Genomic DNA, 25107 nt, shown 5'->3' on the forward strand with positions numbered 1-25107 from the left:
GTGGAAGCATGTAAGTAAGAGGACTGTACATCTTGGTTTCTTCGGGATCAGTGTTATGTCCATTGTTCTGGCAAAAGTAAGAATAGCACCCTCTTTGTCTTTCTCAAGTCTTTAGATGATAAAATATGCGGTGACCCTAATCATAGGTCTGTAGTCCAGTTTCCTCAGTTTTCTCCCAAATGTAAGATGAGACTCAAAAAGGTGAAGTGATATGCCTAAAGTCACATGGGAAATAAGTTACTGCCAAAGATGGGACTAGACTTTGACCTTCTTGGGTCCAGTGTTCTTTCTAATAACAAATTTTAAGCTTCTTACTGAGAAGCTGCCCGCCAGGAGACAGTTCCACCCCCACTTTGCCGTTCAACTTGGCCTTGTTCTGGATATGGAAGGCAAACTCCAGGAAGTCAGTTTAGAAATGACTAAAATGTGGATTTTTTTTTTTTTAAAGTCCATAGACTCTAAAAAGGGAAAAGTTTGTGGTAAATTTAGGGCATCATATGGTTTGAAATATTTTATAATAAAATGCCGAATAGATGTTGCATCCCCCAAATTATTTTCCACTTAAAACTTCTTTTCTGTTCCTTTGCCTATTTTTCCCACTTCCTGGAATGCCCTTCCAGAACTCTGAGAATTACTGAATTTGAATTACAGTCTTTGTTCTTGGGGCTCACGCCAAGTGTCAAATCTTTCCTCTACAAGGTAACCCCTCAGTGCTGTTCCTGGTGATCTTGTTCCCTAGGATTTCGAGTGCGGGCTGTGTGCGCCACTCTTGTTCATTTTTCTCCTTCTGTTTTGTGTCTCACTCATCTTCTGCTGTACTACTCCTGACCCCCAGTCCACCCCTAAGTCTCTCCTTCCCTTTACAGCTGCACTTCTCAAGAGAATAGCTTTCATTTCTCCCTAATTCAGTGAATTTTTAGCACGCACCTGCGTCCTTTCAGGTGCTATTCTAAGTGCTGGAATGTAACGGTGAACAGTGCAGAGACCAGATCCCTGCCCTCTGGGGGCTTCTGTTCCAGTGAAGAACCTTTGCCTGTGTGCCTGCTGCCCTCAAGGTGACTTTGGTGGCACTGAACTTTTGCCAGCCTGCCTGGGCAGATGACCTACAGTGAGCTAGGATGGTAGGAAAGCATTGTTTCTTTATCTGATTTTTAAAATAAATGCAGTGGAGACAGTAAAGCCAGGTGATGTATCCTGGAGTGAGTGTTAAGCGCTGTAATGGGGATCTGTCCTCTAAATTAGATGGCGCAGGAAGACTTCTCCAGGTGACATTTGAGCTGAGCCCTGAGTGGTGGGAGGAGTCCACCCAGGGGAAAGTGCAGGGCCAGGATGGTCCAGGCAGAGGCACAGCAAGTGCCAAACTCCTAGGGAAACAAGTTCGATGCCATTAAACTTGGCTTGAATGTAGTGAAAGTGGCTAGATCAGAATAAGCCAGGGAGAGAGTGGGTGGTCGAGAGGCCTGGTGGAGCCCAGAGCATTTAGAGCAGAGTTATTCCAGTGTGGTCTGTGGGCTGCCAGTCCTCAAACTGTTACTGGCCAGGCTTGAGGGAAGTAGTCAAAAACATACAGCAGTTTGACATTCCTGCAGCATCAAAGCATGTGATTATTTTAACAGTAACTCATTTTTATTGTATTTGAGAACACTTGGTCCGCAGTGGATTGGAGCAGGGGTGGCGCTGGGGTGGTGAGGACCAGTTCTTCACCCCAGATATTTTGAGAAGCAATGGTTTAGAGCCTCATAAGCTGGAATGGGGAGTTCCATGAAAAGCCAGTGTGGACACAGGAGTTTCAGTAGGGAGAGCAGTTAGGGTCCTGTTGTATTAGTCCAGGGGAGTCTTGATGGTGGCATGGACTGTGCTCTATGAGAAGAGATGGAAATGTTATATTGTGGAGGCAGAGACAACAGGGCCGACTTATGGATTGGGTGAGTTGGGATGGCTGTGAGTTAAAGAGAGGAATCAAGGATGCTTTGCGTTTTTGGCTTGAGCAGCTGATGCCCTAGATTGAGTTACTCCTTAACTGTCTTCAGCATGGTGTCTTCCTCTGCCACCCAGTTGAGGGTGCTCCATCAGAAGATGAGCAGTGGCTTCCTAGGTACCACACCCAGCATCCAGTCTTCCTCTTTCTTTACCTCTAATACCATTTAATTGTGTTAGCTGTCCAGCTCTCTTGTGCTAACCCCACCTTTGAGATTTTCTTAACCTGTTATCCGTGTGCTCTTAGTTTTCCTCCCAGATGTAACCTTTCCTCTTCACTCTCCCTTCAGAAATGCAGCCTCTCTGGAACCAGTCATCACCAGTACCCTCTGCTTTCCCTAACATGCACATTTCTGTAAATGGTACCCATGACATCATTTCAGGTTACCCATTCTGGAGACTTGGTGTCATTTCTGATGCTTCTAGATCTGAACAGATCTGTCCAGGACTGGTTCTTCCTGTTTGAAAGTCAGTTACATCTTCCCACATGTTTCCATCCCACTGTCTCCTTCCCAGGACAACCCATGCATCCTGTATCTTTTGAACCACCATCAGAGCCTCCTAACCATTCTTCTCTCCAATCAATTATATGCGCGGTTTTATTACTAATTCCCACAGTCAGCTTCAGTTTTGTCCTTTTCTCACTTCGCACATAGCAGGTTCCCAAGAAGTAATTTTTGGAATTGCCCCACAATTAATATAATTCGCTTTTCTATATCCAAGGTAAGGTAGACTAGTAGCCATATGTAGGGAAATAATGCTTCTCTATCAGTCTCTATTCACTGGATTTTGTTTTGTGCTGCTAGAGCAAGTGTTATCTAAATTCCACTTGTTTTTCAACATTTGCTATCAAGGATGTGGTTAAACTTTTTTTAGGATGTACATCTAAGCCATACTGTGTTATATCTGTTTGCGTGTTCAAGATCGTAAGCCACTGTGTTATTAATGAGACAGTAGTCGGTGGAAAATACAGAAGCTTACCCTTGATGAAAGGACAAGGGAAGAATGTTTTACTATTGTCACTTTTCCCTCTGGGCCTTTCAAGGGGAATGTTGGAGCCGGGAGCCCCCTTTGTCTGCCTTTATTAAAATGAAGCCCAGACAGTTGCAGCTGGCGCGGAGCGAGGCTGTGGCAAGTGGCGTCCTTGGCTTCCTGCATCCACAGTGGAATTTGGATGGCAGTTGGGTCGCGCCTGTGCAGTGAGGAGGCATCAGCACACATTTAGTAATGAACGCAGACTCTCTTCACCCCTTCTGTTTAGCTACAGCATGTAATCACCTTAAGCTGTAATTAAAGATCCTCCTCAACATTTCTGTCTCACAAAATGAACTAGACGCCTAATGGATGTGGTTCGTCCTGTCAACTATTCCAACAACCCATTCCTGGGCCTCCTGATAAAGGGGCATTGTTTGCAGGCAGTCTTTTGCTCTCTTCCTGCTTCTGTTAATGATTTAATTAACAGGAAGTAAATAGGATGGGATAAAATTGTAAATAGTACGTCTGACATACTCTTTAATCCTCTAAGAAAAATCCACATATAGAGATCACAGTTTGTATGGCAACAAATGTTTTTATTACAGGTTATAGTATTTTTTTCTTCGTTGACTCTGGAATCTGTGTCCAATAATCTTTTACGTTTGTACACTGCCTGACAAGATACTCAATCTTTGGTGATTCCTCATCACTGACCTCCAATAAAACAGGAGAACAGGTGATGGTATGGGTTTTTTTTCAAGGAAACAGGTAGTTGACTCGCTTTAGGTTTCTAGACCAGAAACCTAGGATTCTGGACCAGACTAGGTCTCTTAAGCTGTTTGATACGATAAACGAGAAACATTGATTTAACTATATAACAAGTTACAGAATCTAAATTCTAGAACTCTTAGTGGGCTAGGGGAACAACTTTGCTTTTGTTAGATTTTTTTCAAATTAGTGAGTTGAGCTGGTGTCCAGCTTTGTAAGGCTTTGGTGCACAGCGTTCATGAGGACATTTTTTTACCCTCTGGGTTTTCTTTCATGGATCAACTTATTGAACTCATATCACTGAATTGAATGTGTGAGAGGATGAACAAAAACAACCATCTCCATGATCTACTCTTTAGAAAGGCTCAGAGGACTTTTTTCCAAAGGCCATGGGTTATAGGAGTTTCAAAAGGAACCATAGGTGAATTTGCAGACTGTGAAAAGGAGCATAAAAGATATTTGGTTAAATGCGATTTTAAAAGGGATAAAAGGAAGGTTAAACAGCAGTTGAGGTCTCTTTGCTTCTGTTGAAAAACCAGGGAGACCCCCTCCCCCCACAGCGGTGAAGCTCTCAGTGGGCTTTCTTTCCTTTCTGTCTCAGCTGCAGTCCTGCGTCTGTTCCAAAGCCTGTTTCCCACTTTCTGAGTGTGGATCTGTTTTCTAGCAGACGCCTGGTGTTCAGTGAGACGTTCAGCTTGGCTGTATCTTCAACCTTTGTGCAATTAAGTTTGAACCTGCTACGCGTAATCATATGAGGGACAGAACAAGGTACTCTGACGGCTGACTCCTGAGTGGGGAGCTGTAGGTGCGTCATTCCATGCCATGCATAGGGAAAGGGCTATGTTAAAAGGGCCTCCTTTCCTGGCCAAATGCGTTGTCTGTAGAGGGCGCCATCCCAGCACGTTGCACAATGTATTGGATTCTGTGTGCGTTTGTGTTTTGCTCTGTCTGCTCCCTCATTAAGGGCTGTGAAGAGCAAGAGACCCTGTTTTATTCATTTTGCAACCCCAGCCTAGCACAGGGCTCCTGCAAAGGCAGGGACTGGGTGCATGCTGGTTGAAGGAAGGAGGGGTCAGGAGCGCCTTGGACGTTGATCTGCCCCGGGTCCCCATTAGCCACATTGCTGATTCTGGCATTTTGTGCAAAGGGAAATCCCAGTGAACGGGGTGTGGCATGGACTGTGAATTTGTGTTGATTGTCTCATTGTCCCTGGAGAAAATAGCTGTCTGTGTGTGAGTCCTGGACTTGATATCTAAATTTAATAGTGGACATGTCTCCGCCCGGGGTTTTTTTGTGAATTCCATTTTATGTGGCGGGAGTCTCCTCCCTGCTTTAGAGATGCAGTGCTTTCTGCCTCGTGATGAGAGGGAGCTCCTTGGCACGGTTCTCGGAAGCCCCGGGTAATGTCGTGCGGTTTTGATGGCATCTAAGAGGGGGTGGGGCTGATTCAGTTGAAGCCATTTCAAGAAGCGGCTCCTTTCAGCAAGGCAACAAGGAGTGTCTTGTTCTGTCCTCTGGAGTCCCTGTGAGGGACTGCCGTGTCGAAGGGATGCCATTAGCATCCAGGCAGCATGCCATGGGAGTAAAAGATTTCATCTGGACTGCTGGAAACTGGCTGCAGGGTGAGGCTGCCGTTGAAACCAGCCACTCAATGCCAGAGAAGGTCCACAGCTGCGAGGTCTGACTGGAAAGACTGCAGACAGTAGTTAGGGCCATGTGAAGATGCCACGGTAAGCCAAAGATGAGTCTAACAGATTTGGGTATGGCGTGTGGAGATGCAAATGGATCGTTTTAGGTTACTCTTGGCGAATAGCTCTTCCATCCTTAAGATATTGTTTAGTTTTCAGTTGCCTTTGTACCGTGGAAATTCTAGTTGAGCCTGAATTTAAGAAATCTTACCCAACAGAGAGATATCAAAGAATTAAGTGTTTGCTTGGGATTATTTGAAAGGAGGTTGTGCTTTACTTGTTCCTTATAAAACCACCTGAAAGCCCTTTGTTCTGTGTTAGAGAGAGACAACGTTTTTAAAAGCAAGACAGTGTCATCAGTGTCTGTATAAACTGTGCATATTACTACTTGACACACCAGCTTGACCAGGGCCCAGCCTCATTTTCTTCTTTTAAGTAAGTCTGTCCTTCAGCAGACTGCAGTTTCCACCCTTGCTGCCATCCCTCATTATTTTGTGAGCACCTGCTAGGGAGCACCCTCTCTTTGATCCCTGGCTGCTGAGCTTATATTCTGACTCTATCACTTGGCACTTTTATTGTGAGCAAGCCCTTAACACTTGAGACTTCAGCTTCGTCCTCTGAAAAAAATTGCAAATAAAAACGGTAATATTTTCAAGATGGTTGTAAAGATTAGAATAGATAGTACGTGCCAAATAAAAAGCATCATGCTTGGCATATATGTGATCCATCCCCTGTGCTATTCAGAACAAGTTCCAGTTCCTGTCCTTGGGGAGTTTATGGCCCAGTCAGAGAAACAGACACGTCCATAAAAGATCGGGGGCCAGTATGCAATGAGTAGTAATGATTTATAAGAGGTCAGCGTTTACTGAGCTCCTATTATGTGCAGGCAGTTACGGAGATAAGGTGCCTGCCTTCAGGAGGCCTACAGCTGCCGGTCAGTGTGTCAAAGCCGTGCAGAGCGGGGCGCGGGAAAAGCGTTATCAGAACGGGATGGGGACGGAAGTATGGGTTCACACATCAGAGGAGGCAACCCGGAGGAGGTGAGGCTTGTGTTTTCAATGTTGAGTGGATGTGTTGAACAGAGGAAGCCAGATACCAAAGTGGACAGTATGATAGGATTCCATTTTCATAAAGTTTAAGAGTGGCAGAACTTGTCTATGTGATGGAAATCAGAAGAGCAGTTACCTTTGTGGGAGGTTATTGATTGGATAGGGACGAAAAAGGAGCCTCCTAGCACATCTGTGTCTTGATCTGGCGGCATGTGTACCTGGCTGTACCTAAGTAAACGCTCAACAGATCTGTATACACTTAAGATTAGTGCAGTGTTTTCTGTGTGTGTTCTTCAATAAAGCGATCAAATAGTGATAATGAGTGGGCACAGCTCGGTAGAAACAGAGGGAAGGTTGTACTTGAGAGTGAGAACAAATAGGAAAGGTGTGGAACAGCATGGCAAGTTCCAGAGTATAAGAAGTCTGCTCCATCTGGATGGAAGGATGAATACACATCGGGGAGTGAAGATAGGGTGATGGTGAGAAGCATCTTTTAGGTGCAGGCTGTTGTGGGAGAAAAAAAATTTTTTTCCTCCAAGCTTTTTGTTAAAGTACCAGATATAAAGGCATCCCCCCCTTTTTTTAAAAATATTTTTTAGAATTCATGTATAGTTGATTTACAATGTGCCAGTCTCTGCAGTACAGCAAAGTGACTCAGTTTTACACATGTATACATTCTTTTATTAATATTCTTTTCCATTATGGTTTATCCCAGGAGACTGGACATAGTTCCCTGTGCTGTACAGTAGGACCTTGTTGTTTATCCATTCTAAATGTAATAGTTTGCATCTGCCAACTCCAAATTCCCAGTCAGTCTCTCTCCCTTCCCTACCTTGCCCTGGCAACCACAAGTCTGTTTGTTTTCTATGTAGGTTCATTTGCGCCATATTTTAGGTTCCACATATAAGTGATATCATACAGTATTTGTCTTTCTCTTTGACTTATTTCACTTAGTATGATAATCTCTAGGTCCATCCATGTTGCTGTAAATGACATTGTTCTTTTTTTATGGTCGAGTAATATTCCATTGTATGTATGTGCCACATCTTCTTTATCCATTCATCTGTCGATGGACATTTAGGCTACTTCCCTGTCCTGGCTAATGTAAATAGTGCTGCAGTGAACATTGGGGTGCATGTATCTTTTTGAACTATAATTTTGTCTGGGTTTATGCCCAGGAGTGGAACTGCTGGATCATATGGTAGTTCTATTTTTAGTTTTCTGAGAAACCACTATACTGTTTTCCATAGTGGCTGTAACAGTTTACATTCCCACCAACAGTGTAGGATGGTTCCCTTTTCTCCACACCCTCTCCAGCATTTGTTATTTGTAGACCATTAATGATGGCCATTCTGACTGGTGTGAGGTGCTCCTTCATTGTAGTTTTGATTTGCATTTCCTAAATGATGTTGAGCATCTTTTCATGTGCCTACTGGCCATCTGTGTGTCTTCTTTGGAGAAATGTCTATTAAGGTCTTCTGCTAATTTTTCAGTAGGGTTTTTTTGTTGTTGTTGTTCTTGTTGAGTTGTACAAGCTGTTTGTGTATTTTGGAGATTAAGCCCTTGTTGGTTGTATCATTTGCAGGTATTTTCTCCCATTCTGTAGGTTGTCTTTTTTTTTTTTTTTTTTTTATGGTTTCCTTTACTGTGCAAAAGCTTGTAAGTGTAGGTCCCATTTGTTTTTATTTCCACAAGGCATCTTCTCTTAAGAAGGTAGAATGGCATAGAAACTGACCTTGGTTTGGGTTGCTGATCTCAGAACTTCTGTTCAGTCTTCTCATCCTTTAAATGAGGTTTTGGGATGCTTACAGGAAATAATGTATGTCAAGTGCTGTATTTGTCATGTAAATGCTTCTTAAAAGATTTGAAAGTGTATATGTGTGTGTGGTTTATTTAATCACAGTCCTGATACTTGACTTTGCAAATCAAAAACTTGGTTACTATATTACGGAGTAATGCTTGCTCATCTGAAACTTTTTTTAAGGTAAATTTTTAAGGTAAAAAGCAAGAGCTTTTACACAACATTAAGCTATTAATTACATGAAACAATTATTTAACTACAGGATCAGCCTGTAACCACTAAACTGTTTTAAACCATTTGAGAACAAAGCATTTCATTTTCACTAAGGCTCATATTTGGCAATATTTATTTTACAAGGAACAGAACAACTTTAAATACGTTAGGTTTCTCATTTATTTGGAAATGGGTTGAGTGTGGGGGAAAGAGAAGAGGGGAGGGAGTGGTGAGAGACTGATTTACTAGGATTTTTTAAAATGAAATTTACTTTTTTTTGAAATGTTAAACATCACATTTTGAGTGTATGATATATTTTTGTGATTATAATGTATTAGTGTAATCAGCTATTTATTAAAAGTTAAACTGTTATATGAGAAATTCCACTTAATAACAAGCCAGATTCATTCAGAATCTTTTGAAAATGATTCGTTTGAGGCCTATTTGAGATTTCCCAGATTATCACTTTTAAATAACTCTTACCCTGCTTTTGAAGGCCAGCCACTTACCCCTCTAGAGAATCTCTGCCCTGTTTTCGGGTAATGCCTTCACACTCTAGAACATTATTCTGTGTCTAAGCACCTTTGAATTTCTCAACGGGATATGCCCTCTGTGTTTAGGAGCGAGCGAGCCCGCTGGATAACTGCCCTAGGACACAGCAGCGGGAAGCAGCCTCCAGACCGAACCTGTAAGTACCCTGGAGGGCCTTCTGCTCTAGAACGTGGAGGGCTGTGCCCCCTGCTGGTCACTGGGTTATTCGTGGTTAACTTCCACAGTACCTCTGTAACTTTCCTCTGGGGTTTCCTTCCTGCCACCCCACATCAGCTCTGGACGCACCCTGCTTTGGAAGTCAAGGGGACTAAGTTCAAATCCAAAGTGCAGTTCTTGGTTTGTAAACCTAGCAGGTCACTGCATAGCTTTTCTCAGCCTCTTAAATCATTTGCAAGTTAGGTGCATCATTATATACAACATGGGATAGTGAGGATTAAGTTAAATTTATATTGAAGGCCCTGCTTATTACTGCAAAGCTCTTACATTTCTAGCTGTTGTTAATGGGCACTGCTAAAATGTTTAAACTTTCTCCATACTGACAGTGACTCTAAGCCGAAATGTATTTTTCACCCTAAGGTAAATGACTTTACCCTTCCTTTTGATTTTTTAAATTAAAGTAATATTAAAAATTATTTTATTCTTGTAGGGAACTAGCACCTGATACAGTAAAGGGTAGTGCCATGTGCTAAGCATCTTGTTATGCTGCTCTGGATACTTCTCGCTGGAAGCTCGAATTCAGAGAATTAGGGCAGCAAAACTGGATAGCCTGGAGCACTCAGAAATCATGGCTTTAAGCTTAGAGTCAAAGCTCAAGTGATTGGTGTGAAAGTTCTCTGAAATCAAGTTTCATATTAATAAACAAAGTGAAAACTCAGGTCAGCCAGCAGCAACTCACGGAAGTAAAAAGTGATTTGTTATGATTGAGCATTTGGAGGGAACTCTAAAATGTTTTCTAACTTTTCCTCAGAGCTCCTTTTATTTCTAAACTTCTCTGGCAGCTTTTACGTGCTGCCGGGTGGGCTAGGGGAGCAGCCTGGATGAGAGCCAGGAGAATTGGATAGATTTTGGATTATATCCTCAGTTGCATGGCCTTGACACATACCTAATCTGTCTTGGCTCAGTTTCCCCAGTGCACAATGACTGTTTTCAGCTGTGTTGTGTCATGTATCTAATGACTTCTTATCAAGGCTGTTTTTGAGGGGATTCATGTATCATAAAAGGCCTCTCTCGATTCTGAGCTTCTGAAATTCTAAAGCTCTTACCCAAGTAAGAGAATTCATGGAAAGGATTTTCTGCTTTTTAGATGTCTACCTTGTTTCTATCTGTGCCAGCTCTGAATTGCACAGAAAGACCAAGTGCATGCAGATTATTGATTTGTACCTGTTTTGTTTTCCCACTGCTCCTGGAAGTTCATTATGTCTCCTTTCCCCCTCAGCACTGACCCAAGTGGAAATCATTAGATCATTTACTGCCAAGCAACCAGATGAACTTTCCCTGCAGGTGGCGGACGTGGTCCTCATTTATCAGCGTGTCAGTGATGGTGAGTGGGAGTGTTCTGATGGGGCACTGGTGGTCCAGTGTTCAGGGTCTCATTTTGTCATCAGTGCTCATATTCTCTATTCCTTTGGTTTTCTCATATGCACCTGCCTCTCCTTTATCTATACTTTATTGCTTCTAAATGGTTTTTAATAGGATACGGCCATGTGGTTGTTACTCAAAAGCAACCATGAAATGTTTTCCTTCCTTCCCAGTCTCCCAGTGACCTAGTTCTCATCTCTAGAGGTTCTTCCTTCCTTAGAGAAAAAAAAAGTCGGATGGGAGACAAGATGGCAGAGTAGAAGGACTCTAAGCTCACCTCTTCTCGTGGGTACACCAAAATCACAACTAACTGCTGAACCACTGATTAAAAAAAAAAAAGACTGGAACCTACCAAAAAAGATATTCTATATCCACAGGCAAAGAAGAAATCCAGTGAGACAGTGGGAGGGGGGCACTCATGATGTAAGCAAAGCCCATACCCCTGCTGGGTGGGTGACCCACAAACTGGTGAACAATCATATCACAGGAGTTTTCCCACAGAAATGAGAGTTCTGAGCCCCACATCAGGCTCCCCAGCCTAGGGGTCTGGCATCAAGAGGAGGAGCCCCCAGAGCATCTGGCTTTGAAAGCCAGTGGGCCTTGAGTGCAGGAGCTCTACAGGAATGAGGGAAGCAGACTTCACTCTTGGAGGGCACACAAGGTCTCATGCACACTGGGACCCAGGGCAAAAGCAGTGACTTAATAGAAGCCTGGGCCAGACTTACCTGCAGGTCTTGGAAGGGCTCCTGGGGAAGTGGGAGTCAGCTGTGGCTCACTGTGGGGACATAGACACTGGTGGGAGACATACTGGTTACATTCAACCACACAAACAACCCTGGTGGTGGACATATTGGCTCATTTGTACCAAGACCCAGCCCATCAGTGGGAAGGCACCAGCCCCTCCTACCAGGGAGCCTGAACAAGGCTCTAGACCAGCCTCACGCACCAGGGGCAAACACCAGAAGCAGCAGCCTACAGGACCAAGTACACAAATACAGATCAGAACCTACCCTGGGACCAGTTGGTCTCTGGCCCTTGGGTGATGAGAGGGGAGTGTATTACTAGGACACATAGGACATCCCCTGTAGAGGGCCACTTCTCCAAGGTTGAGAAACATAACCTTCCTCATACAGAAAAATACAAATAGAAATTTAGACAAAGTGAGATGGCAAAGGAATGTCCCAGAAGAAGGAACAAAATAAAACCCCAGAAAAACAACTGACATGGAATTAGGAAATCTACCCAAGAAAGAATTCCGAGTCATGATCATAAAGATGGTCCAAGAACGTGGAAAAAGAATGTATGCACAGAGCAAGAAGTTACAAGAAGTCATCCACACAGAAATATGATATCTAAATCGGTACTCGTGAGAGGAGGAGATTACAATTGCAGTATATTTGAAATGCTTTTGAAATTAAGAGATCAGCAACTTAAAACAATCGTGTGTAACAAGACAAACAACTCTTACAATGGGAGAAAATATTTGCAAACAAATCAATGGACAAAGGATTACTTTCCAAAACATACAAACAGCTCATGCAGCTCAATATCAAAAAAAAACAACCCAATCCAAAAATGAGCAGAAGACCTAAACAGACATTTCTCCAAGAAAAAGGCCAAGAGGCACTTTAAAAGATACTCAAAATCACTAATCATTAGAGAAATGCAAATCAAAACCACAGTGAGGTATCATCTCACACCAGTTAGAATGGGCATCATCAGAAAATCTACAAACAATAAATGCTGCAGAGGGTGTGGAGAAAAGGGAACCTTCTTGCACTGTTGGTGGGAATATAAACTGATACAGCCATTATGTAGAATAGTATGGAAGTTCCTTAGAAAACGAAAAACAGAATTACCATATGACCCAGCAATCCCACTACTGGGCATATACCCAGAGAACACAATTCAAAAAGACACATTCACCCCATTGTTCACTGCAGCACTGTTTACAATAGCCAGGTCATGGAAGCAACCTAAATGTCTATCAACAGATGAATGGATAAAGAAGATGTGGTACATATGTACAATGGAATATCACTTAGCCATAAAAAAGAACAAAATTGGGTCATTTGTAGAGATGTGGATGGACCTAGAGACTGTAATAGAGAGTGCAGTGAGTCAGAGAAAAAAAAAATTGTATATTAATGCATATTTGTGGAATCCAGAAAAATGGTACAGATGAACCAGTTTGCAAGGCAGAAATAGAGACACAGATGTAGAGAACAAACATATGGACACCAAAGAGGGGATGGGGAGGTGGGATGAATTGGGAGATTGGGATTAACATATATACACTAATATGTATAAAAAAAATAACTAATGAGAACAGCTGTATAGCACAGGGAACCACTTCACTGTACAGTAGAAACTAACACAACATTGTAAAACAACTATACCCCAATAAAAAAAGAAAAATTATGTAACAACCTAAAATATATAGATTGCTATATCAAAACCTCATGGTAATCACAAACCAAAAATCTATGATAGATATATACACACAAAAAAGGAATCCAAACAACACTAACGATAGTCATCAAATCACAAGAGAACAAAAGAGGAAAGGAAGAAAAAAGACCTACAGAAACAAATCCAAAACAATTAACAAAAGATCAGAAAGAACATACATATTGATAATTACCTTAAATGTAAATGGATTAAATTCTCCAACCAAAAGACATAGGCTGGCAGGATGGATACAAAAACAAGACCCATATACATGCTGTCTACAAGACAATCACCTCAGACCTACGGACATGTACAGACAAAGTGGGGGGTTGAAAAAGGGAATTCCATGCAAAAGGATTTCCAAATTAAAGCTGGAGTAGCAATACTCATATCAGACAAAATAGACTGTTACAAAAGACAAAAAAAGGCACTACATAATGATCAAGGGATCAGTCCAAGAAGAAGATAAAACAATCGTAAATATATATGCACCCAAGACAGGAGCACCTCAACATATAAGGCAAATGCTAACAGCTATAAAAGGAGAAATTGAGTGTAACCCAATAGTAGTGGAGGACTTCAAAACCCCACTTACATCAATGGACAGATCATCCAGACAGAAAATCAATAAGGAAACACATGCCTTAAGTGACACACTAGACCAGATTGACTTAATTGATATTTACAGAGCACTCCATCTGAAAGCAGAATACACATTCTTTTCACGTGCACATGGGACATTCTCCAGGGTAGATCACATGGGCCACAAAGCAAGCCTCAGTACATGTAAAACAACTGAAATCACATCAAGCATCTTTTCTGACCACAATGCTACAAGATTAGAAATCACCTACAAGACAAAAACACTAACATGTGGAGGCTGAACAATATGCTACTAAACAACCAGTGGATTTCTGAAGAAATCAAAAAATATCTAGAGACAAAATGGTACAAATCAACTGGTTTGCAAGGCAGAAATAGACACACAGATGTAGAGAACAAACATATGGACACCAAGTGGGGAAAGCAGGGAGGGTTGGGGGGAAATGAATTGGGAGATTGGGATTGCTGTATATACATTACTAATAAGGAAAAAAAAAAACCAAATTGTACATTCTAAATATATGCAGTTTATTGTATGTTAACTGTATCTCGATAAAAGTTCTTAAAAAAATAAAAAGTAAAATTATATAGGTATTAAAAAAAAATCTAGAGACAAATGAAAATGAAAACACAATGATGCAAACCCTATGGGATGCAGCAAAAGTAGTTCTAAGAGGGAAGTTTACAGCAATACAAGCTTACCTCAGGAAACAAGAAAAATCTCAAACAACCTAACCTCACACCTAAAGCAACTAGAGAAAGAACAAACAAAACCCAAAGTTAGTGGAAGGAAAGAAATCATAAAGATTAGAACAGAAATAAACCTTCAGCCAGACTCATCGAGAAAAAAAGGGAGAGGGCACCAATCAATAAAATTAGAAACTGAAGTTACAGTCAACCCCACAGAAATACAAAGGACCATAAGAGACTACTACATGCAACTGAATGCCAATAAACTGGATAACCTAGAAGAAATGGACAAATTCTTAGAAAGGCACAGTCTCCCAAGACTGAACCAGGAAGAAATAGAAAGTATGTACAGACCAATTACAAGTACTGAAATTGAATCTGTGTTTTAAAAACTTCCAAAAAACAAAAGTCCAGGACCAGATGGTTCATAGGCGAATTCTACCAAACATCTAAAGAGGAGTTAACACCTATCCTTCTGAAACTATTCCAAAAAATTGCAGAGGATGGAACACTTCCAGACTCATTCTGTGAGGCCACAATCACCCTGATACAAACCCACACCTAACATACACTCAGCAGTGAAAAGCTGAAAGTGTTTCCTCTAAGATCAGGAACAAGACAAGGATGTCCACTCTTGCCACTTTTATTCAACATAGTTTTGGAAGTTCTAGTCACAGCAATCAGATGAAAAAGAAATAAAAGGAATCCAAACTGAAAAAGTAGTAAAACTGTCATTGTCTGCAGTAACAGTGCACTATACATAGTACACAAAACATAGAAAATCCTAAAGATGCTACCAGAAGACTACTAGAGCTCATCAATGAATTCGTAGAGTCACAGGATACAAAATTTAAATCTGGTGCATTTCTCAACATTAACAGTGAAAGATCAGAAAGAGAAATTAAGGAAAGAATCCCATTTACCATTTCATGACTTAAGAATAAAATGCCTAGGAATAAACCTACCTAAGGAGACAGAATACCTGTACTCTGATGAAAGAAACTGAAAATGACACCAACAGATGGAAAGATATACTGTGTTCTTGGATTAGAAGAATCAGTACTGTTGAAATGACTGTACTACCCAAGGCAATCTACAGATTCAGTGCAATCCCTATCAAATTACCAATGGCATTTTTCACAGAACTAGGACAAAAAAATGTTTTCATTTGTATGGAAACATGAAAGATTCCAAATAGCCAAGACAATCTTGAGAAGAAAAAATGGAGCTGGAAGAATCATGCTCCCTGACTTCAGACTATACTACAAAGCTACAATAATCAACAGTACGGTACTGACACAAAAACAAAGATCAATGGAACAGGATAGAAAGCCCATAAATAAACCCATGCACCTATGCCAATTAATCTACAACAAAGGAAGCAAAAATATACAGTGGAGAAAAGAGTCTCTTCAATAAGTGGTGCTGGGATAACTGGATAGCTACATGCAAAAGAATGAAATTAGAACATTCTCTAATGCCATTACACAAAAATAAACTCAAAATGGATTAAAGATCTAAATGTGAGGCTGAATACTATAAAACTCTTAGAGGAAAACATAGGAAGAACACTCTGACATAAATCGTAGCAATATCTTTTTGGATCTGTCTCCTAGAGTAATGGTAATAGAACAAAAAATAAACAAATGGGACTTAATTAAACTTAAAAGTTTTTGCATAGCAAAGGAAACCATAACAAAATGAAAAGACAACCTACAGAATGGGAGAAAATATTTGTAAATGATGCAACTGATAAGGGATTAATCTCCAGAATGTATAAACAGGTCTTATAGCTCAATATCAAAAATGTAGACAACCCAATAAAAAAATGGGCAGAAGATTTAAATAGACATTTCTCCAAAGAAGACATACTGATGGCCAATAGGAACAAGAAAAAGATGCTCAGTACTGCTCATTATTAGAGAAATGCAAATCAAAACTATAAGGAGGTATTACCTCACATCGATCAGAATGGCCATCATTAAAAAGTCTACAAATATCAAATGCTGGAGAGGGTGTGGAGAAAAGGAAACCCTCCTACACTGTCAGTGGGAATGTAAATTGGGGCAGCCACTATGGAGAACAGTATGGCAGTTCCTCAAAAAACTAAAAATAGAGCTACCATCTGATCCTGTAATCCCACTCCTGGGCACACATCTACAGAAAACCGTAATTCAGAAAGGCACAAGCACCCCAGTGTTCACTGCAGCACTATTTACAATAGCCAAGACATGGAAGCAACCTAAATGTCCTTTGACAGATGAATGGATAAAGAAGATTTGGTGTATTTATATAATGGAGTATTACTCACCCATAAAAAATAATGAAATAATGCCATTTATGGCAACATGGATGTAGCTCGAGATTATCATAGTAAGTGAAGTAAGCCAGACAGAGAGACATATATGATTTCACTTATATGTGGAATCTAAAAGAAGATACAAATGAATTTATATACAAAACAGAAACAGACTCAAAGACATAGAAAACACGCTTATGGTTATCACAGAGGAAAGGAGGGGGCAGGAGGGATAAATTAGGAGTTTGGGATTAACATGTACACACTGCTATATATAAAATAGGTAACCAACAAAGACCTACTGTATAGCATAGGGAACTATATTCAATATTTCGTAATAACCTGTAAGGGAAGAGAATCTGAAAAAAAAGAAGATGCATAACTGAAACACTTTGCTGTAAACCTGAAACTAACACAACACTAAATCACCTATACTTCAATAAAAATAAAAAAGTCATGTTATTCCTACCCGAAGCATCATCTCTTTCTGCAGCTCAGCCCAAACTCACATACTCTCCCAGCCCCAGCTCACATACTCTCCCAGCCCCCTCACTTCAGGGCCTCTGATCATGTATCTGCCTCTCATCATGATATGCCATTGTTTCCCTCTTGAAACCTTTCCCTCTGTTCCACGTCTCTCTCCTCACCTTGCATGATCTGTGGTACCCAGCCTGGGGCAGGATACTGCCTTTGATATTTGCCCATATCCTTCTCTCTCAGAGCCAGACTGTCAAGATTCATCCAAATACTTGGCGCTCCATGAGGACTCTGCTCTTCTTTACAGGCTGGTATGAAGGAGAAAGACTGCGAGATGGAGAAAGGGGCTGGTTTCCTATGGAATGTGCCAAGGAGATAACATGTCAAGCAACAATTGATAAGAATGTGGAGAGAATGGGACGTTTGCTGGGACTGGAGACCAACGTGTAGCCTCTCCAATGGTATTTTGTCACTGTGAGATTTGCACTACATCATGGTGGGCTGGTTGGTTCAGGGCTGGTTTTGATGTTAATTTTAACACAGCCTATTTAATTAAAAGAATGGAAACACTTGCCTTTAAGCTTGCCAGGTGGTTCTGTTCTCTCAGGAGAACAGCTACTGGAATAGTTAGTCCACGAAGCTCAGTTTGTGTACAGCAATCATTTTGCAAACCTCTTTAGGTAAACAGAATAGCTGAGCAGTCTACTTCAGGGATCAGGCAGCCTCACCTACTCCTAGTTGTGTCATGTTCTGGCATTTAAAAAAAAAAAAATATATATATATATATATATATACACACACACACACACACACACATGTAAAATGCTGTACCCTGGTTTTCTCTGTCCTCACTTAACCAAGAATGTAGACTATCCCTCTTTAAGCATCTCCTTCATATGGTTCTTCCAGTATTAGCAAGGTTTAATGTCTTTAAGGAATACCCAGTTCTGTAAATATTTTTCCTGTCTCTTATATTTTAGATCTGATTCTAACGCTCTCTCAATTTCAAAAGAAACTGGTAGAGTTCTGAAGGTGAGCTCAGCTTTTCTAAACCTCTTCCCAGGAAAGGGAAATTGACACTTGAATTTTTGCCACCTCTTTCCTCATCAGAAGGGAAGTAAGGAGCCTTACTTTAAAGATTTTTTAAAATAATCCATCTCACCCCACTTTGGTCCTAGGTAAGTATATGCTAATAAAACATAAGCTACTCTAACAAAATAGAATTTAGATAGGTCACATACATAAGAAATCCTGAATTATAGGACAGGGATCCTACTTTTTAAAAATAGTCCTACATGAGCTGATAAACTGACGTGAGGCTGCTTTGCCTTCAATAATGTAAGGTTTCTGAGTGTTCCTACTCCCATTTCCAAAAGGAAATTGGCTGAAACACACTTTAACAATCTCAAGGAAGATAAAATTAGAGCTTAAAAGGTAGCAAGAAGCCAGCATGGTACCTAATGGAAACATAACATTTTGACCTTAATGGGAACTCATTTTATTTGCACTGAAGGCCTTGCTTGCTGGATTTGAAGTCTCTCTTAACTGCCAGTGTCTGTGGAACTTTATTTCTTCCACTAGCGCAAGGAGAAAGAAAAGTCATTATAATCGTATATTTCATCAAGAGGGACTGGAGGGTTTGGAAGAGTGAGGGGAGGGGTGATTTTTTACTGGCAGCTAAGTTCCCTCTCTACTCCATTCTCTTCCACGGCGGGGGTAAAACGTGGCAAGGTGTGTATCCTTCAAGGACTCAGATCCACGTGTGACGTGTCCCCAGCTATTGTCTGCCAACCAGTTACTCAATTGTGAGTAACTCTGCAGAAGCCCAGTGCAGGAGGTGAGTGTGCTGGGCTCACGTGCTCTGTGTCCTGTCCCTGCAGCAGTGAGCCCACGGCAGGCACCTGTGGCTGCCTCGCCCCTGGATTGCTCTCCTTTGTCAGTACACAATTTCTGGTTACAAAGACATGCCAGGCCCCGAGGTCCTTGAGGTCTGGGCCAGTCTGTCAATGGAAAACAGCAGTGGACCCAGCAAGCGAGGTCTCAGGGTTGGTGAAACAAGAAATCTATCTCCTCTTTGATGTCACAGACTTTTTGGAGGAGAGGCTAACAAATTAAAATCTGATGTAATGGGATGTTTTCATTTAGGAAGGAAGGTAAATGTGTTGCTTGCAAAGAGACCATTTTGTATTATTTTTTGCTAACACCGTGTTGAAACTAAAAAGCAACTATACAAATTCTGTGAATTAATTTATCAGTAGAGATGTTGAGCAATTTTGGAACTATGTGCATCTTATAAATCAAAGCCTGTTTAGCAAGCAAGTTAATACTGTTATTAGATAAACTGTTGTTTTATGGCGGGTATTAACACATTCATGTTTCAGTTCAACCATGAATTGTTTTTACATGACACAGTACTGTTTTTCAAACCTAGTTCAGTTTCCATGAATAGCTTCTCTGAACTGTACAATGACTTCATTAAGTGACCTGTGGAGAACAAAAATATTTTTTGTCCTAATGAATTGAAACTGCTTGTACACTTTTGGTGAAATATGTGAGTTTATAAAGATTTTGTACCTACTTGTTCTTCTGTGCTGATGTGATTTAATTTACTGTAGGATGTGTTCATTTAAGTACATAGTTTGCTGAATTTTGGGCCAGATCAGAGTTCTACTCAAAAGGTATCTGCAGCAAACGTTGAAAGTGTCTGATCTTTTTTGGGTACATGTGGGCCTCAGCTGCCCGAGAAGGCTGGGACATTTTTGAGAACTGGGCTATCCTGTTTCATCTTATAGTTTCCACCAAACTGTATCACTGAACAGCTCATCTCAAATAGTTCATGCTTCCTATGTGCTGTTGACCCTTGGAATACAACCGTGTCACTCATTTTGGCCACTCTGTCTGAAGCTTTGTGCTTGGGACATTTCATCACCTTCCTTGGTGAAAGACAAAGAATGACTCCGTATTATTTTTCCTGCATAAAATTTCCACAGACTTAGTGGCTTAAAACATTCCTTTATGGTCTCATAGTTCTGTAGTCAGAAGCCCAGGATGGCTTGGCTGGCTTCTCTGCTTAGTCGCAAAAGGCTGAAATCAAAATGTTAGCTTAACTGCTTTCAGCTCATACCTGTTATTTGCAGAGTTCCATTCCTTGTGATTATAGGACTGAGGCGCCTGTTTCCTTACTGGCTGCTGGAGGGAGGGGAGATTGGAGGGTGCTCAGCTTCCAGGCACTGGAATCCCTGGCCACGTGGCTCCTTCCATCTTCGAGGTAGCAGTGGTGTGTTCAGTCCTTCTCACTTTGAATCTCATTCCATCTTATGCTACCAGCTGGAGAAAACTCTGCTTTTAAAGAACTCATGTATGTTAGACCCACAGAATAATTTCCTTTATGAACTCAAAATCAACTGATTTGGGACCTTATTTAGATCTGCAAAATTCCTTCGCCAGGCAGTGTAACCTAATCGTAGCTGCAACACCAAGGAAGCAGAGATCATAGGGATCATCTTAGAATTCAGTCTACAACACCTTTTAGAATACCTTAAAATGCTAGGTTTCCAGCATTCTTTGCAGCTAAAATACAGCTATGTGATAGGATACATAAATCAAAGGCATCTCTGTTGGATTTTCACTCCAAGAAGTGATAAAGAGGGGAGAGATGGGGAATATCATCTCTGGAAGTAGCAGGATGCAGCCTCCTCTTCGGTCCATCCTCCATCCCAAATCACCACTGCATTTCCCTTGAACTTTGGAAAGCAGTAGAGAGGCAGTTGTTCAGTAGACTTGCAGTACTAAATAACACAGGTCAGAGTTTAGTGCCTCCTATAATCTCCCTTGTTGTGGATTCGGTCCCCAAAGGGCTTACTCTTGAGTGAGGAGATGAACCTCAAGGACCTCAAGCTTCACTCTTCAGTCTTCTAGCATACCAAGGTCCTGACAAGAAGAAACAAAACCTTGCTCTGGAGAAAGCTACCATCATCTTAGTTCTCAATTATTTCCAAAAAAAGCAAATTCTCAAATGAAAGTTTCAGCAAAAAAAAAAAAAAAAAAGAAAAAAAACCCCACAGAACAACAACAAAAACCCAAGACATGGCATCTGGATACAGAAAAAATAAAAACAAAACAAAAAAAACGGGTACACTCACAGGTACTCTAGATAGTATAATCATTAGAGTCAGTAAAATATAATCACTACATTTATGGAGATAAAGCCAAACTTCAAAAAGCAATACAGAACTGACAACCACAAGAAATGACAGAGAAAAAGCAACTAGAAATTATGGAACTGGGTTTAACATCAGATTGATAGTTTGAAGATAATGGTGAACTGGAAGAGAGGCTAGAAGAAACCCACAAGGAAGCATAGAGAGGAGATGGAGAGTGCAAGGATTTAACTGGAGTCTCAGAGGAGATGGAGAAAGAGGGAGCTTCGGCAAGGGGACCGGTCTTTATAACCCTGCTCTGTGTCACAGGATGCAGGCTGTGTCCAGAAAGGATAGTGGCGGTGAGGCGACCCCCTTCAGCTAAGGACCATCTCTGCAGAGGGCTGATGAGTGAAGGCTGTCATCTGGTAGCACTTCCAGCAGCTAAGGGAATAAGTCCACCAGGCCTGACAGAAGATCTGGGCAGAACATCACAACATTCACTACCTGTAGTTATGTCAGTATTAGATAAAGGTCTGTAAGATAAAAGGTATGACTAGAGATGGAGTGTACATAATGATGAAAGTTTCATTTAACCAGGAGGAAATAACTGTTCTAAATATATATTCTTCCAATAATATGGTCTCAACATAAGACAGAAAATGGCAGAAATACAAAAATTAAATCAAAGGTCACAGAATGAGACTTTAATGCACCTCTCTCATTTGATACGAAAAATAAAAGTGTGGAAACATGAAAATTAGTGAAGATGTAGAAGATTTGAACAAGAATAACATAATAGGCTTACATAAGACACACTGCAGCAATTTCAGCATATACATTCTTTTCAAGCACACGTAGAATATTTACATTTGACTATTTCCTGGGACATAAAACAAGTTTCAACAAATTTTAAAACACTGAAAGTTATACAGAGTGAGGTCTCTGATTACAATGTAATTAAGTTGGAAATCAATAACAAAAACTAAGAACCATTTATGTGGAAACTCTGAAATTTAAGATGCAAAACTATAAAACTGCTAGAATATAGGAGAAAACCTAGGTGATCTTGGGTTTGGAGATGACTTTTAAAATATAATACCAAAGACATGATCAAGGAAAGAAAAAACTTGATAAGTTGAACATCATTAAAAGACCAGAGAGTGAAAAGACAATCCACAGAGTTGGAGGAAATCTTGCAAAATATATCTGATAAAGGATCGGCATCCTAAATATACAAAGAACTCTTAAAACTCAGTAATTAGAAAACAAACAACCCAATTAAAAAATGGGCAAAAATCTAGAAAACTTACCAAAGATATGCAGATGGAAAATAAGCATATGAAAAGATGCTCAAGATCAAACATCATTAGGAAACTGCAAGATTTAAGTGAGATACCACTACACACTATCAGAAGCTATAAAATCCAAAACCCTGACAACACCAAATACTGGTGAGGACACAGCGCAAGAAGAATTTGCAGTGATTGCTGGTGGGAATGCAAAAGCCACTGGGAAGACAGTTTGGCAGTTTCTTAGAGAACTAAACACCATACAATGCAGCAATCACACTCCTTGATATTTACCCAAATGAGCTGAAAACTATGTCCACACAAAAGTCTACACACAAATTTTTATATGAGCTTTATTCATCATGGCCAAAGTTGGAAGCAACCCAGATAATCTTCAATAGATGAATGCATAAACTGTGAGACATCCAGACAACTGAATGTTAACCAGCATTAAGCAAAATGAGCTATCAGGCTATGAAAAGACATGAAGGGGTCTTAAATGCATATTACTAAGTAAAAGCTGTCAATGTGAAAAGCCTATATACTGTATGATTCCAACCATAAAACATTTTGGAAAAGGCAAAACTATGGAGACAGTAAAAAGATCAGTGGTTGCCAAGAGTTCAAGGTGAGAAAAGGAGGAATAGGTGGAGCACAGAGGACCTTTTTTCAGGGCAGTGAAAGCATTTTGCGTGGTTAAGTTATGGTGCATACATGTCATTATACATTTGCCAAAATACACAACACAAAAAATGAACCCTGATGTAAACTATAGATTTTAGTTAGTAATATATTAATATTGGCTCATCCCTTGTAACAAATGTACCAAGACATTAATAATAGGGGCATTAATAATAGGGGAAACTAGGAAGGGGTAAAGGGGTATATGGGAATTCTGTACCTCCTGCTCAATTTTCCTGTAAACCTAAAATTGCTCTAAACAATAGTCTAGTAATAAGCTCCTCTAACAAAGGAAGTGGCAGAAGGAAACTCAAAAAAAAGAAGGAATAGGTAAACATTTGGGTAAATATAATAGACTATCCTTGAGGTTCTAAAATGTTAGTTGGCTGAAAGCAGTATTACATTGTTTGATATGGTTGGTTCTCAATGTATGTAAAGGAATTATTTGGGAAAACTAAATGGTGATAAGTGTCTTATGTATGTGTTTTACTTGAAGTGGTAAAATGTTGATACTTGCTGTGAGAAGCTATACATGTATACTGTAATTCACAGAGCAGGCAGAAATCCCCCAAACTTGATAAAATTATACTGATAAACAACAGACAAGGCAAAATGGAATATTAAAAAAATTTTCAGGTAACTAACTCACATCACAGGAAGGCAGGAAGGGGGAAATAGGAATGAAAAACAAAGGGACTAAAAGACAATAAAATGACATACATAAAATGTGATTAATTAAAAGACAGATATTGACAGAATAGATTTAAAAAGTGACCTAACTATATGCTGTCAACGTTTGGAAACACATTTAAAATGTAATTATATAGGTAAGTGTAGAGAAAAGGAATGGAAAAAGAATACCAAGCAAATGCCGATCAAAAGAAAGCTGGAGGGGCTATACGAGAGCAGATAAAATGGACTTCAGAGCAAAAACAAATTGCCAGGAACAAAGAACTCTAGGTAACAACAAAAGGGTCAGTCTGTGAAGAAGACATAACAACTCTAAAATGTGTATGTACCAAATAACAGCTTCAAAATACATGAAGCAAAAACTAATAGAACTGAAGGGAAAAAATAAACAAATCCACAATACATGGTTAAAGGTATAGAACAGAATACCGTTAAGGAATGGGACCTGACATTTATTTAGAGAACACTCCACCCAACAACAGATTATACTTTTTCATGTAGATATGTAATATTCACCAAGAGGGATCATGTTCTGGGTCATAAACTGAAAAAAAGAAATCATACAAAGTATTTTTTCCAACCAGCATAAAAGAATCAAACTAGAAATTAACAACAGAAACACCACAGGAAAATCTTCAAACACTTGGAAATTAAACAGCACACTTGTTCTTAATTTGTGGATCAGAGGTAAACATATAAAGAAATAAATAAAAAATATATTGATTGAATGACATGATCAAAACAGTTTGCAGCTAAAGCAGTGCTTAGAAGGGAATTAATGGCACTAACCACTCAAATACAGAGAAAATCAATGAAACAAATAGCTAGTTCTTTGAAAAGATGAATACAGTTGATACAAGACTGACCAAAAAAAGAGAAACTGTCAGTGTCAAGAATGAAAGATCATGTTGTTACAGATTCCACAGATATAAAAGGATAAGAGGATATTCAAGCAACTTAACAGATAAAATGGGCCAATTCCTTGAAAACCACAAACTACCAAAACTCTAAGCAGTCTTAACGGTTGGCTTTGCAGTGCTTCCACGTCAGCTGGCTTCTTTTGCTCTCACGTCTCTACCCACACCAGAAATGTTTTGTCTTACGCCCTGTTCTTCACCTCATGGTGGATGTGCAACCTCCTGACATCATGGACCCCCTAAAGTGTGTGCTATTCTTTTCTGGCA

General features: G+C 40.2%; 1 protein-coding gene across 3 annotated transcripts in view; it reads left to right on the top strand.

Moving 5' to 3' along the window:
* ARHGEF26 (Rho guanine nucleotide exchange factor 26) overlaps positions 1-19686 on the top strand; it is a 135390-nt gene extending 115704 nt beyond the window's left edge. For 2 of the 3 annotated variants that reach the window (XM_057739896.1, XM_057739895.1), the window contains exons 13-15: positions 9092-9159; positions 10459-10563; positions 17429-19686. In XM_057739896.1, the coding sequence (XP_057595879.1) occupies positions 9092-9159; positions 10459-10563; positions 17429-17571 (316 nt within the window). In that variant the 3' untranslated portion in view covers positions 17572-19686. Of the gene's footprint in view, positions 1-9091; positions 9160-10458; positions 10564-17364 lie in introns of all 3 variants that reach the window. The other variant, XM_057739897.1, reaches the window with a different exon arrangement.
* Positions 19687-25107: the final 5421 nt, after the last annotated feature.

Source organism: Hippopotamus amphibius, chromosome 6, assembly GCF_030028045.1.
Source record: "Hippopotamus amphibius kiboko isolate mHipAmp2 chromosome 6, mHipAmp2.hap2, whole genome shotgun sequence".
NCBI lineage: Eukaryota > Metazoa > Chordata > Mammalia > Artiodactyla > Hippopotamidae > Hippopotamus > Hippopotamus amphibius.